The sequence below is a fragment of the Protopterus annectens genome, chromosome 17.part0 (assembly GCF_019279795.1).
Source record: "Protopterus annectens isolate FY-2018-M chromosome 17.part0, PAN1.0, whole genome shotgun sequence".
In the NCBI taxonomy this organism is placed as follows: domain Eukaryota; kingdom Metazoa; phylum Chordata; order Ceratodontiformes; family Protopteridae; genus Protopterus; species Protopterus annectens.
Window position 1 is genome coordinate 410,924,943 of NC_056751.1, and position 16,211 is coordinate 410,941,153.

At 45.1% G+C, this 16,211-nt stretch overlaps 1 protein-coding gene across 1 annotated transcript in view; it reads right to left on the reverse strand.

Moving 5' to 3' along the window:
• LOC122791564 (dickkopf-related protein 3-like) overlaps positions 1-16,211 on the reverse strand; it is a 1,366,110-nt gene that overhangs the window by 1,126,307 nt on the left and 223,592 nt on the right. The window contains exon 2 of the mRNA XM_044059322.1: positions 1,053-1,193. Within this exon, the coding sequence (XP_043915257.1) occupies positions 1,053-1,193 (141 nt within the window). The remainder of the gene's footprint in view (positions 1-1,052; positions 1,194-16,211) is intronic.

The window sequence follows — 16,211 nt, forward strand, 5'->3', positions numbered from 1 at the left end:
GACCTGAAAGATAACATTTTTATGGTTTAAACCAACCCATTTAATTTTCAACCTATTTTTCAAAATTAGCTGGACTGTGATTAAACTACTCCATTCCAGAATTATCTGTTAAAACATATACTTTTAATCAAATATAATAATACTTGCTGGAATACATGTACATCTATTTTCTGTCCAGTAGGACCCACTGTTAATGCATTTTTTTTAACACAAGCAACTTTACAAACAGATTTTTAACACAAGCATCTGTACAAAGTGTGATAGTCAAATGACATAAAATTCTTTATAAAACTCCAGCTAGCTATCCTGACATATGTTACACATGCACTGCCCTACACTACCTGGCACAGATGGCACTACCTCATATCATTACACTAGCAATAACGACAGACCTTGGGTTCAGTGACAGAGTCAGTAAACTTGCTTAAAACAGATTGTGTATGTTGAGACAGGTATACATCATCTAAACCATGTGGTACAGATTAACATTTAAGGAGGTGATATTTTACCCAGCATGAGGCTCTAAATGCCACATCTTCAAATATATAAATTAAATTAAAAAGGTACAAGCGTGCCAGAAAAACAAAATATGACACTGTTCAAAGTGATGAATGCATACTACAAGACCAACTACCCAGTAAAATGCTTATAACATAACTACAGCACTAGTGCTGCATCTATAATGTCATACTAATGCTATATACCATCAGAAGGTCATTTGCAAGTATGATGTACAACAGAGAAGTTTCTGATGACTATGAGTGAGGGGGGAAAATTTTTGAAGTTGCTTGCAACTGTATAAATTCTGGCTTCACAGCTGGCACACTTAGTTCAAGTTATCTACAAATATTCTGCACACACACACACACACACACACACACACACACACACACACACACACACACACACACACACACACACACATAAATGACATTAGCAAATGTTTAAAAAGGCAAGCAGCTCATAAGGGGAAAATCTCACCAAGGAAAAAGTAAAATTCGCACAACTGCAATACAAATTCAACAGTGGACATATCTGCAAATCAACTATACCTTGTGTATTTCTTTTTTCTGGTATATGGTCCGATTTCCAACTTTCTTCTCCTCCTCGGTATGATTATGGTAATTTGGTGGAAGTTTGCTGAAGTCTACTTTTGTCCCAAGATTTCTGCTTCCTTTATTGGACTCTTCTTCCTGTCAAGATTTGTAAGTGTCCCCAAATAACAGAAAAAAACCCAAGTCAATTAGGCTTCCCTAATACACCAATACAGCTACAATTAGGAAGTACTGTCAAAGGTTAAAATTATACTCTGATCAGTTAAACATGACCAGGTCACCAGACCCCCTCCTGTTAGTGGTTAATTTCCCCAAACCACCATTTCAACAAGCCATATGATTAACATGCATAATTCTCCCCACCATAAAACAAATTTACAATTTAAATCGTTCCAGCAACATGAGGCAATACTTCATAAGCAAGTGAAAAAAAAACAGGCATATGGTTTTAAAATAACAAATAGTCACTTGGGTTTAACTCAGCTGTATTTCACATCATCTTTATTTCAGGCTTCAGACTGCAGCCAGTGTGTGTGCTAGTAGTCAGACTTGTCTGGGTACAAATTACACCACGTGGACCAGATTCCCCAGAGGTACAAAATAGGCACATGATCTTATATCTAAGCTGTTATTTATGAATCCCTTAATCAAAGTACAAGTCAACTGTTTCCAGCTTATGCCAAGTATAAGGGATGCATTGTACAATCCCAGTTCATAGATGCCCTACCTCAGAGTACACACAACTCCACTGTGGATACACACAACTCCACTGTGGATATATTAAGGACAATGGTGCTGAACTTCCAGTAGACAACCTCACAAAATTAGGTATAAGCCCCTAGGCTCACAGATAGGACAAAAGTCGTCAAGAGTAGGCGAGTCCACCTCCACAAAAAGGCCAGTTATTAGTGGACTGCCCTAGGAGACAATGCTAGAGTAGCTCCTTCTTGACTTTTTCTGAAGTCAAGGCCAATGTCAAAGGCCTCTAGTTGACCAAGTTGACAGTTGTTTGCAAACTAGAAGGAAGTCACAGAATTCCCCAAAAACACAAACATTCCCCATGAAGGCCTGTCAAAAGACTAATAACTGGTGCCACAATCACTGCCTAAAACTCAGTGCCAAAAAACTACATAAAAGTATCTTTTGGGACAGAGACTCTTCCTTGGAAATTGCTACATTAATAATACACCACTAAGAATTAAGCCTGTGGTCAGGGATTTCGGAAAGCATTTTGACAGCGACTTGGTCTTTGACCAACATACGTCTCCTGTAGTAAGGAAATCATTCTACACTGTGCAATGTAAGAGTTCTACACTGCACATCTAGGTCTATGTCACTGTTCTGTTGTACCCTGCCCTCATTAGACCAATCACTGAGTGCAATGTCCCATTTAGTATGCATCTGACTAGGCACATGCAACAACTGGAGCAACTACAGAGGTTCCTCACAAACGGAACACATGGTGTAGATACTATATCTTCTGTGGACCGCCTCAAAGCCTTATCCTTGTACTTAGTCTCCTACAGACTTCTGACAGGCAATATATACCTGGCCTTCAAAGCATTCTTTGATCTAGCCCTTCTGGACCTGCTGCACATCAACAAAACAAATGACATTAAAACACTCGATCTAAAGACATAAGGCTGTGCAACACAAAACATGGTGGAGGTACAGTTATCTCTCTCAGAGACCACCCCTCCTCTAGGATAAGCTTCCCATCCATGTAAAGCAGAATTCCTGTCTGCACTTCTTTAAGCACAACTTGGATCAGTGGACGGGGAACCATAGATTTACCCCTGATCTGATACTTGCATCTCTAATAGAAAAAGGAAGCTCGTAAATGCTTGCTAAACATACCAAACCTACACCCCCAATAAAATGAGTGGTATCAAAACCCATCAAATATATTTTGGAAGCGTGGCTAGGCTTAAAAAAAAAAGTAATTTAGGGTTATTAGCCTAGCAATTACCTACCCTGTTCCTAATATGACATCATTTAGCACTCCTCCATTCTCTACATATTTGTAAGCAGCAAGTAACACCTATGACTAATCCTCTACCTTGAGACAGCAGTGATGTATATTCTCAGGACACAGACTTCCTGACTTCTTACAGTAGCACAAAATCTGCACACTCTCTGGTATAACAGCCTCCAAATGCATTCCACTGCTAACTGGAATAGCACAGATCTAAATGTAAACTTACCGTAACAGTAGATGTTCGAATGATCGCTGCTGCAGTAGCCTTAGCTATAAGGATTATATCCTGCTAAGGATACAACAGCAGGTCAGCTTCCAAAGCTTAATGGCACTTCCATGCATGCAAATTATTAATCAGCTCAAGCAGTGCTGAAGAAAAAAGTTATGTACTCACCATAATGTTCCATCTGAGTTGTTGCCTCTCATTTGTTCTTCAACCTGTGGGTTCGGATCAGAGGATCGGATTAGAATCGGCAGCATACTAAAGCTCTAGGATATGAAATCTGAGCTCCTCTCCTACCCATAATGCTTCTCTACCCTTGATCCCCTCAGATCGAGTTTGCTGCAAAAAAGAAGTTATGCCTTAGCACAACGTTCCACCTCTGTTGTTCATCTTCTTTCATTCATCACTGATGGGGTTCAGTTCCGAGCCCCCGGAACAGAGTTGGCTAATTACCAAGCTTGCACCAGCCAAAAAAAACTCTTGAGCTAAGTCTCTACCCAGAATGCCCTTCTTCCTGTTCCCTCAGATTGAGTTTGCTAAGAAAGGAAGTAAAGCCGAGGCCTCTTCTATGCAAGTACCCTAGTGCACCACTTTGACACAAAGCATCCCACAGGAGGCCTTTGGAGGGGGAAGGAGGGTGGGAACTGATGAATGAAAGATGAACAACACAGATGGAACGTTATGGTAAGACATAACTTCTTTATCTGATGTTGTTAATCTTCTTTCCATTCATCAGTGATGGGACAGAATCCCAAGCTACCTTGAGGTCCACGGGTGGCCAATATTGAAGAACATTCCTGTGTACTATTGAGCCAAAGGCAGCTCTCCCCCTGGAGACCAGGTCCAATTTGTAATGACTGATAAAGGTATGAGGCTTAGCCCAAGTGGCTGCTGCACAGATGTCATCCATGGATGCCCTGGAAAGGAATGCCATAGAAGTTGCCATAGATTTAGTGGAGTGGGCTTTAACTTTTGGCATGGATTCATTATGCAGGGAATAGGTGACACGTATGCAGTCCCTTAGCCATCTTGATAATGTAACTTTAGAAACAGCTTCTCCCATTTTGGGTCCCGAAAAGGAGATGAAAAGCTGTTCAGATTTATGAACAAATTTGTTCCTGTCTAGTTAAAAATCTTAATTGTCTATGTACATCTAAGTTGTGAAGGCAATACTCTCTCCTCTATTGGCAAAATTTGGAAAAAAACACTGGTAGATCAATGGACTGGTTAATAGAGAATTCAGAAACAACTTTGGGAAGAAAAGATAGGTTCATCCGAAGTGACACTCTGTCTTTATGAAAGACTAGATAGGGCCTCTTGATGCATAATGCCTGTAGCTCCGAAACTATTCTGGCAGAGGTAATGGCTAACAGGAACAAAGATTTCCAGGATAAAAATTTTAGGTCACACTTAGCCACAGGCTCAAAGGGCTTTTGAGTCAAAGACTGAAGGACTAAAGTGGGGTTCCATGGTTCTACAGGCTGTCTGAGAGGGGGCCTGAGATGAGAGATCCCTTTGAGGAAAGCCTTGCAGAGACGTAGAGAGATAAGAGGAGTGCCATCTATACCACTGTGGAAATTGGAAATTACCGCTAGATACACTGGTACTGTAGAGGCAGAGGCTCCATTATCAAAAAAATGTAGCCAAGTATTGAAGCACAGCAGTAACTGGAGCTGAATATGGGTCTAGCATGTTATTCTTACACCAAATGGAAAACCTTTTCCATTTATCCTGATATACTCTTCTGGTGGATGGTTTGTGAGAGGCCAGAATGATGTCTCGAACAGGTGAGGAGAGATTAGCCTGCCAGCTTGAGAGTGGACAGGTTCGGGTGACTCAACCCTTGGGGGTGAGTGATCAGATCTGGTAGAGGGTCCAGAATCCACGGTGGATATACTAGGGGAGGCCGAAGAAAGGGGAACCAAACTTGTCGAGCCCAGAATGGGGCTATGAGAATCACCTTGCATCTCAACCGAAGAGCTTTCTTTAGAAATTGTGGGATCAGAGGTATGGGAGGACAGGCGTAGACAAGTCCCGTGGATCAGAGTGTCCCTCGGTGACTCCCCCTCTGGGGGAAGCAGGGTGAAATAGCTGCTGCACTTGCTGTTTGATGGGGAGGCGAAAAGATTGCAGCAAGGCTGGCCCCAGTGGCTGAGGGACCATTTGTGGAGCATGAAGATACATCTGCTTACTTTGTCCGCAATCAGGTTGGAGCTCCCCGGGATATGCGTTGCTATCAGAAAGTGGTTGGAAGCTATCGCCCACTGCCAAATTCTCATGGCTTCTTGACATAAGGGGCAGGACTTGGTTACTCCTCGCTTGTTGATATACCAGACCACTGACTTACTGTCTGACTAAACTGAAGCTGTCCCAGGGGGAAAGCCGAATGGAATGCCTGCAATGTTAACAGCAAGGCTCTCAGTTCTAGAACATTGATATGCAGGTGGGCCTCCAAGGTGGACCATGTGCCTTGGACAGTCTTTCCCTGGAAATGGCCCCCCACCCGATCAGGGAAGTATCCGTGGTCACAATAGCTGTGGGCTGGGAGGGTTGAAATGGGCGCTCCAAAGATCTACATCTGGCCTCATCCACCAAAGGAAGTCCTGCTTGCAGCAGTTGGTTATTCTAATCTTGTAATCCAGGGAATGACAGTTTGGGAACCACTGACACTGAAGGAGCCATTGCAGAATTCGTACATGTAGCTTTCCTGGAGGCACTACTGTAGCAGCCATAAAACCTAGGGCTTGGAGGACTTCTCTTGCAAAGGTTGATGTTTGAGAAAGAATCACTCGGATTTTAAGCCTCAATCGATGGAGTTTGTGAAGAGTGAGTGATACCAGACAGGACTGAGTACTGAACACTGCTCCAGTGAGCTCTATTTGTTGTGTAGGGATAAGATTTGATTTCTCCTAATGTATCATTATACCCAACAATTATGCCAGAGAGAGAGAATGTTGTAGCGCAGTTACCAGAAGATGCTTAGTGGGGGCGGTAAGGAGCCAGTTGTCTAGATATGGAAACACCCGGAATCCTTTCAGTCTCAAGTGAGCTGTTACCACTACCATGCATTTCGTGAACACTCTGGGGGCTGTAGAGAGACTGAATGGCAGGGCACGAAATTGGTAATGAATGGCTTCTAGCCAGAAGCGAAGCAGACTCCTGGAGTGTTTGTCCATCTTGATGTGGTAATACGCATCTCGGAGATAGTACAGTTGTGTACACTTACCATAAATGTAGATGTTCGAGTGTATTCATTGTTGCAGTCATCACATTTGGGTTATCCTGCCAGGGGTAGCCCTCAGTCGGTCCGAATACCAAAGGCTTAGTATTTCTCGTCGATTGCTGTTGCTCTAGGACAGACGTCAGGTCGTCAGTGGTAGAATATCAGGCAGCCAGCACCATTACATCAGTTTTTCTTGCCCTAACTGTCAGAAGCCCTCCAAATAGGGAGCTAGGTTACGGTGGAAAAACACCACCAGTAGAAAGTAAATACCAAAAAATCCCTGTAAGAAGAAAGGAAGAGAGAGAGAGAGAGAGAGAGACAAGGGAGATGGAGGGAGGGAAACCAGGACTGCAACAATGAATACACTTGTACATCTACATTTATGCTAAGTGTACACAACTGTACTATGTTCTTCGTGTTTCACTGCTGCAGTCATCACATTTGTGTTGATTTTCAAATATGAAGAAAAGGGTGGAGGCAGTCAAGAAGACTGTGGGCTGGCTAGGATGCCCAGCAAGACTGTGGTGGCAAAGCCTGCCCTGGATTTGCAGAAGATAGGCAGGTGGCAATGCTTGTTGACGGTATGAACAGATGTCCATGTTGCAGCCTCCAGGATGTACACAAACACCACGTACCTCCTCAAAACCAAATGAATAAAAAACACACAATCCGCTGGTCGGTACAATAAAGGTGTATCCTCCAAATAAATCACGCTCCAAAGAATATTTCGTACTGGATAATGATTTAATATACAAACGAACACCAACAGCACAAAGCACAACAAGCATAGATTAAGCGCGCTTTCGTCTCTGCATATGAGACTTCATCAGAATCAATAAAACCTTTAATTAATGCATTTAAATACTTTTTGATGTGACTCAAATCCTCCAGGATGTCCCTGGTGGGGACCCCTCTGAGAAAGGATTGCAGAGGTGGGGGTTGCTCTGGTGGAATGTGTCCTGACCCCCTTTGGAGGTGGTTTCCCATGCTGTCTGTAGCAGAAATGGATGCAGTGTGCTATCCATTTGGGGACTGTTTGTTTGGATACGGCCTTGCCCTCTGCTCCTGCTGTGAAGCTGACTAGCAATTGATAAGTTTTTCTGAAAGATTTAGTCCTGTCCAGATAGAATCTGAGCTGTCTGTGCACATCTAGAGTGTGCAGAATTCTTTCCTCTTGTTTTCTGGGTTAGGGAAAAAGGTGAGCAAATGTATGGATTGGTTGATGGGTTAGTCCTGAGTGAGACTCTGTCAGCATAGAAAAGGATGAAGGGCTCTACAGCCATGAGTGCTTGTAGCTCTGACCCTCTTCTAGCTGAAGCGATGGCCAGAAGCAAGGGTGTTTTCCAAGACAGGAATTTTAACTCTGCTGAAGCTGCAGGTTCAGGGGGGGGGGGGGTAGGGTGAGCTTTTCCAACACAAAATTAAGGTCCCAAGCTGGGGTAGGAGCTCTTCTGGGTGGCCTTAAGTTGTTAGCCCCTCTTAGGAACTGTTTGATGAGAGGGTGTGAGAAGAGAGGAGGCTCTGTGCTGTAATAAGCAGAGATAGCAGTGGCATGAATTTTAATGGAAGAGAAGGATAGACCCCTGTGTAGCAGGTCTACCAGGTAATCCAGGATGAGAGGTAGGGAAGGCTGTGCTGTTCCAGCACCCTTAGCCTGGTTCCAGATGCAAAACCTTTTCAACTTGTCAGCATATGATTTCCTAGTGCTGGGGCGTCTGGCCTCACGTATAACATCTAGGACTTGTTTACTCAGGCTGGCAGCTTGAGGGGTGGCCAGGGAATAAGCCAGGCTGCCAGGTTGAGGGCCTGCAATTGGGGATGCATGAACTCTCCATTCCCCTGGGTCACGAGTGTAGAGATCTGAGGTAGGTGCCATAGTGGCAGGAGTGGCAGGCTGCGCAGCAGTGGGTACCAGTGCTGGCATGGCCAGTCTGGGGCAATAAGGATTGCCCTCATTTTTTCCTCCCTTATTTTGAGCAGTACCCTTGATGTGAGTGGTACAGGGGGGAAATGCAGAGACCGAGAGGTTTACCCACAAGAAGGATAGAGCATCCACTTTCCAGGCCTTTCTTTGAGGTTCCCTGGTGCACATTTGCTGAGCTGATAATTGGTGTGGGAGGAAAAGGGGTCGACCTTTGGTGTGTACCCCATTTCTGGGTTACAAGGGTGAAGGTTCTGTGGTCTAGCTGCCACTTGTGTGACTCTAGCAGGTTTCTGATTAAGTTGTCTGTCAGAGAGTTTAGAGAGCCTGGCAAGAGTTGTGCTATCAGATGTAGTTGCATGGCTGAGGCCGCTTGCCAAAGGGTCATGGCGAGCCTGCACAGAGGATAAGAGTGAGTCCCTCTCTGCTTGTTGATATACCACATCACTGTGGTGTTGTCTGTTTTGGATCAGTAGAGGCCCCGGGAGAGTAGGGGTCTGAAGGCATGTCAGGGTGTGCAGAACAGCTAACATCTCTTTTTGGTTGATGTGCAGATGTATTTGATTTGGGCTCCAATGGCCCTGAATGCCCAGGTATGCACCCCAAGCACAGTCTGATGTGTCTGTGGTGAGGGTATGGGCAGCGTGGGTTTGTGAGACGGGAAGTCCCTTGTTGTGGTTGCAAGCTGCTGCCCACCAAAGAAAATCTTTCCTTAGACAAGTTATCACTGGTATGACAGCTTCCAGGTCTTGAGAGTGTTGACACCAAAGGCTTTTTAGGTACCACTGTAGTTTCCTGATATGCAGTCTGGCATACGGAATGAGTAGGATGCAGGAAGCCATGAACCCTAGAGCTTGCAGGATTTTCCTTGCGGCTAACTGGGTTCTAGTGGCTAGTTGAGAGAAGTAGCCTGTCAGGAAGGCTTGTTTTTCTGGAGTAAGGAATGCCATCTGGGATGCTGTGTACAGGCTTGCTCCCAGGAATACAATTTTTTGTGTGGGGACTAGTTCTGATTTCTTTTCGCTGATAGTACACCCCAGGGAGGTCAGTAGGTCCTTTACAAAAGTCAGGTGCTATAAAGTACAGTTTTGTACCTACCATAAATGTAGATTTTCGAGTGCTAGTACAGCTACAGTCATAACAGATGGGTTCTCCTGCCGTCAGGCAGGTCCTCGGTCGGCCGAGTTCCAAAGTCTAGGTCCGGTGTTGGTGGTCGTCGCTTCTTCCCTGACGTCAGTGCAACAGGGGTATAAAGGAACCAGCCGACGCCATTTTCTTCAGTTTTTCTTGCCCCAGATGTCAGGTGCCCCCAGAAGGGAGGCAATAATAAATTTGTGTGATAATGCAGTGCTATATAATCAAAAACAGTAGTTGCAAGCAAATACATCATAAATGAAAACCCCAATCAGGTTGTATGAGGATGTGTTAGCCTATATGCCTGTCCCAAGAGGGGAAGGAGGGAGGGAAACCTGGACTGCAGCTGTATTAGCACTCGAACATCTACATTTATGGTAGGTACAAAACTGTACTAAGTTCATCGTGCATACAGCTGCAGTCATAAAAGATGGGTAGAATCCAAAGCTAAGAAAGGGGTGGTAGGCACTAGTTGGAACTAGGAGGAGCCAAAATGCCCTGCAAGACTGCAGTGGCAAAGCCTGCTCTAGATCTGGAGCATAATGGTAGGTTGTAGTGCTTGGAGAAGGTATGCACAGAACTCCAAGTGGCTGCTTCCAAAATATCCTTGGTAGGAACTCCTCTGAGAAAGGCTGCAGAGTGGCTGTGGCCCTGGTGGAAAGAGTTCTAATGCCTGTAGGAACAGTTTTGCCATGAAAGGAGTAGCAAAAGCTTATGCAGTTGGCTATCCATTTTGAGATTGTCTGTTTGGAAATTGGTTTCCCTTGAGCTCCTACCGCATAGGCCACAAAGAGCTGTTCTGATTTTCTGAAAGGCTTTGTTCTGTCCAAATAATAACGCAGCTGTCTGTGGATGTCCAAGGAATGTAGTAATCTCTTCCCTTTGTTTTGAGGATTAGGATAAAAAGTAGGTAAATGTATGGCCTGATTTAAAGCTACCCTGGATACTACTTTAGGCATAATGGACGGGTTGGTTCGTAAGGAAACTCTGTCCTGATGGAAGATGATAAAAGGCTGGACAGCCATGAGAGCCTGTAGTTCTGAAACTCTACGAGCCGAGGTGATAGCCAGAAGGAAAGCTGTTTTCCAGGACAAATATTGCAAGTCTGATGAGGCAGCTGGCTCAAAAGGAGGCAAGGTCAATTTTTCCAGAATGAAATTAAGATCCCAAGCAGGTATTGGTTGTTTCCTTGGAGGTCTTAAATTCTAAGCCCCTCTGAGGAACTGTCTTAAGAGAGGGTGAGAGAATAAAGGTGGATCAGTGTTGTATTCTGCAGAAATGGCTGAGGCATGTATTTTGATGGAGGAGAAAGAAAGTCCACTGCTTAGCAGTTCAGCCAAATATTGTAGTATTTGAGGTAAATTCAGTTTTCCAGGATCCTGGCCCTTTTTCTCATTCCAGACACAAAAACGTTTCCATTTTGCGGAGTAAGCTTTTCTAGTTGATGACCTTCTGGACTCCAAAATTACATCCTGCACCTCCTTGGAGAGTAGGGCCTGTTGAGATGCTAAGGAATCTTCCATGCGGCCAGATTGAGTGTTTTTAGCTGGCTGTGAAGAGTTTTGAAACTGTGCTGAGTCAGAAGAAGAGGCATTAGAGGCAGGGTCCATGGTGGGGAATGCGTCAGGCTCCTCAGGAGTGGGTACCAGTGTTGCCTTGGCCAGTCCGGAGCAATGAGAATCATCTTTGGTCTGTCTGCTTTGGTCTTTAATAGAACTTTGGACAGCAGAGGAAGAGGAGGGAAGGCATAAACTGTCATTGATGTCCAACTGAAAGAAAGAGCGTCCACTCTCCAGGCCTTTGGATGGAAGATCCTTGAGCAGAATTTTGTCAATTGATGATTCTTGTGGGAGGCAAAAAGATCTATGTCTGGCCTTCCCCATTCTTGGGTTATTTCTGTAAAAGCTTTTGGATGCATTTTCCATTCGTGTGGGTCTGTCATATTCCTGCTTAGGTTGTCTGCCAGCGTGTTTTCCTTGCCTGGCAAGTACTGTGCTTATAGTTCCATTTGTAAGTCCGTGGTCATGTTCCAAAGTGACATGGCCAGTCTGCATAGGGGGTAAGAATGTGTTCCTCCCTGTTTGTTTATGTACCACATGACTGTGGTGTTGTCCGTTCTTATCAGTAATTGACCTGGTTGCAGAAGGTCCTTGAAAGCCTTCATAGCATTTATTACTGCTAGCATTTCTTTTGATTGATGTGAAGGTGCTTTTCTTTTTGGGACCATTTGCCCTGAATGCACCGATCTGTCATGTGCGCCCCCCAGGTGTAGTCTGAGGCGTCTGTTGTGATGACTTGATTTGCTTGAGGCTTGCTGAATGGAAGACCTGTGTTTGTTTGACATGCTTGAGCCCACCACAGAAATTCCTTTTGCAGACATGGAATTAGTGGTATTATTGTTTCCAAACTGTGGCTGTGTTGAGACCATATGTTTTTTAGGTACCATTGTAATTTCCTCATATGCAGCTTTGCACATGGGATTAGTAAGATGCAAGATGCCATGAATCCCAGAGCCTGCAGGATTTTCCTTGCAGTCAGCCTGGTGCAATTTGCTAGTGTTCTGAAGTATTGTATTAGTTGCCCCTGCTTCTCTGGCGTGAGGTAGGCCATCTGGGTGTTTGTGTCCAAATTGGCACCCAGGAAAATTGTCTTCCGAGAGGGTATTAGCCTTGATTTATTTTTGTTGACTGTGTATCCCAGAGATTTCAATAACATTATTACATAAGCCAGATGTTTCAGAAGAATGTGCTTGCTGTCCGCTTGGATCAGGCAGTCGTCCAAATAGGGATATATTTGTATCCCTTGAAGTCTGCAGTAGGCAATTACTGATGCCAGGCATTTCGTGAATACTCTGGGCGCAGTAGATAAGCCAAAGGGCAATGCAGAGAATTGATAACGGGTTGAACCTGCAAGAAATCTGAGGTACCTTCTGCAATTTTGTCTGATTGGGACATGCAGGTATGCCTCCTTGAGGTCCAATGTTACCAGCCAAGACTCCTTGCCCAGCATGGGAAGAAGTTGCTGTAGAGTGAGCATCTTGAATTTTGGTACAAGTAGAAATGTGTTTAGGATGGATAGATCCAAAATAGGTCTCCAATCTTTTCCCTTCCTTGGCACCAGAAATAGCCTGGAATAAAAACCTTGACCTTGTTCGTGCGTAGGTACCTCTTGAATAACTTTCATGTTTATGAGATCTGTAATTTGCTTTTGTGCCTCTGCCCTTTGATTGTGTGGCAGGTTTGGCATGCCTCTCATTTTTGGAAGGGAATTTGTAGCCTCTGTTTATAATGTCCAGGATCCATTTGTCCTTTGTGACAACATGCCAATTTTTTGAAAATAATGCCAGCTTTCCTCCTAAGGGGGCTGCCATTTGAAACCTGGTTGGCATGCAAAGGGGAAAGTCATTGGGTTTGCTTTCTGAAAGATTGCGAGTTGTCCTCACCACCTCTTTGTGTAGGAGCTTGCCATTGTCTGCCTCTGTACGAGCCTTGGGATTGTCCTCTGCCCCTCGGGCGCCTGTATCTTCCTCTTTGGGGTCTGTCTGTGGCAGGAAAGGACCAGTTTTTGGAAGGCCAATTTCTACTAAAACGTGGTGGTTGAACCTGTAGAAATTCTTTCACAGTTTGCATTGATTTAGCCTTTTCCTCCATTTTCCTTAATACCTCCTCAGCATTAGCACCAAATAGTACATCCTTTTGAAGAGGGGTGTCTAGTAATTTAGCTTTGACATGATCAGACAAGGCTTGTTCCTTGAGCCAGGCATGCCTACGTATGACTGATCCTGTAATAGCAGCTCTACTTGAGGCCTCTAGAGCATCAAAACCACATTGTAAGGTATGCTTACACACTTGTTCTGCACTATGCATCAAATCCTGCAACTCCTTCAAGTCTGGTTGTTCAGGTTGTGACATTTTACTCTTCAATTGTGATAACAAAAACTGTTGGTATTTTAGCATATGAAACTGACAGTTTAAGGCCCTCATGGTTAAGGTAGCCGAGGTATATACCTTTTTCCCCACCTTTCTAAGGATCTGGAATCTCTCTCGGAAGGCAATGGATTTTTGGCAATGGAGGCCTTAACTCCCTTGGGGCCCTGTGAGATGGTTTCTGGGTCAGCAGCATGGCTTTTGTAAAGAAATTGGTGTGAGTCAGGAACCCTGTAGTACCTGTCAGGCTTAACTGGAGCTGGAGGTAGAGAGTCCGGGTTAAGGCAGGCCTCCGAGTAAACATCATCTAGGATGTCCAAGACAGGAGGTATAGCCAGAGGCCTATGCTGAGGTAACAAGAGAAATTCCCTGAGCCTTTTCTTGGAATCTGAATAATCCTGGCCTTCCCAGTGGAAGTGTTCCCTTAAGGTATGCAAAGTTTCCCCAAATGAGTAATCCTCAGTGGGGGGGATACAGAAGGGATGGACTCCTCCGCGTCAGAGTCTTCAAAAGGGGAGTAAGAATGTTCCTCATCATCAGAGTGCTCTGAAATAATGGAGTCCTGATCAGAGGAGAGGGAATCTTCCTCCACTCTGGGCCTTTTGTCTGGTGGTGGCTGAGAGCCTCTGATTAGAGTAATTAAATCCTCAGCCATTTTAAGCATCTGTTTCTTAGGCATGGGGCCTGGAGATGGGCCCTGTGTAGCCGGTCTCTTAAGGTGCATGGTTGCTTTAGACTTTGTGAAAGCCTTGATGGAGAAAGAAGAGGAAGGCCTGAAGACACCTTGAGTGGAGGTAGACCTGTCCACATTCTGAGTTTCAACGCCAAGAGTGGCTTCGGTATCTGTAGTCGGGGTGTGGGCCAAGAAGCCTGCGACCTCGGGCACAGGAGACACCGTCAAAAAAGTGTCATCGGTAGTCAGGGGCTGCGTAGGCACCTCACTGAGAACCGGACCACGTGTAGTCGGCTTTGGCATGGTGTTGGTAGAGGCCGCGGACCTCGTGTATCAGTCCTTGTCTTTGCGTTTTTTAGACAAAACCGGAGTCGGAGTATCCGACGACATAGTATAGTTAAATGCTTTCCCAAAATAATGCTGGGCGAACTCCGCCCGACGCTTAATAATGCGTTTGTTGAATGTAGCACAAAAGCGACAGACCGAGACGTCGTGGTCTGGGCCTAAACAAGGTATACAGAGGGAATGGAAATCCTTATGCGGTATTTGCTTCCCACAAGAAATACAATTATTAACTTTGTCTGACATCGGTCTGAGGCAAGGAAAGTTTCCCCAACGGGGTACTTAGCTTTTAAGAAGACTTCGGTTTCCAATTTTTGTGATTTCAGGAGCTGGCCGACCGGGACTTGCGAACTGCTTCTGCTTCGGGCACCGCGCGGCAAGAAAGACTGGAGAAAATGGCGTCGGCTGGTTCCTTTATATCCCTGTCGCACTGACGTCAGGGAAGAAGTGACGACAACCGACGCCGGACCTAGACTTTGGAATTCGGCCGATCGAGGACCCGCCTGATGGCAGGAGAACCCATCTGTTCTGACTGCAGCTGTATGCACGATGAACATCAGCTTTTCCTGACTGTCTGTCTGAATCAGGCAATCGTCTAAGTATGGGTAAATTTGAATATTTCTTTGTCTGCAAAAAGCAATGGTGGGAGCCAGGCATTTTGTGAAAACTCTGGGAGCAGTGGATAAGCCAAAGGGAAGCGCAGAGAAATGAAAGTGCATTGATCCTGGCCTGAAACGTAGGTATTTCCTGCATGATTCACTGATAGGGATGTGTAGGTAGGCCTCTTTTAGGTCTAGGGTGGCTAACCAAGCATTCTTGGAAAGCAGTGGTAGAACCTGCTGGAGGGTGAGCATTTTGAATTTTGGTATCACCAGAAAAGTGTTTAGAATGGGTAGATCGAGGATGGGGTGCCATGTGCCCTCTTTTCTGGGTACCAGGAAGAGTCTGGAGTAGAAACCTTGGCCTATCTGTTCCGCCGGAACATGCGGTATTGCCCTCATGGAGAGCAGGGAAAGGACTTGCTCTTTGGCTTCTGCCCACTGGTTTGGAGGGAGAGCTGGGAACCCTTTTGGGGTTGGCAAAGTGTGGAAATAAAATTTGTATCCATGGGACACTATGTTGAGTACCCATCGGTCATTGGTAATAGTGGCCCAGTTGCTTGCGTGGAAGGAGAGTTTTCCTCCTGGGGCACAAGCAGGTGGACAGAGGTAAGGGGTGGAGGTGTAAAGTCACTGAGTTCTTACCATAAGGGAGTGGCTTTGCACTCCCTGTTTTTGAAGAGGAGGAACTCCATTGCTTAGATCTCTGCATTCCCTGGGGCTGCTGTCTGGGGGTGGGGGTGGGGCTGCTTCCCCTGGATCTGGGCTGAGCTGGCCTGGAGGGGTGAGGAAACGACCAGTGTTTGGAAGGGAAATCCTACTGAACCTCAGATGCTGGACCTGGAAGAAGTCTTTAATTGTCTGCATAGATTTAGCTTTTTCTTTTATCTTTTTTAAGACCTCTTCTGTCTTGGTGCCAAATAAGTTGTCTTTGTTCAATGGTGCGTCCAATAATTTGGATTTGACATGGTCTGGCAAGGTCTGTTCCTTAAGCCAAGCATACATTCTAAGGACAGAACCAGTGACTGCAGCCCTGCAAGATGCTTCTAGGGCAAAACCACATTGCAAGGTGCGCTTAGTTACTTGACTTGCAGAATGCATTAGCTCTTGTAATTCTTTATTTTCTGCACAAGCAGG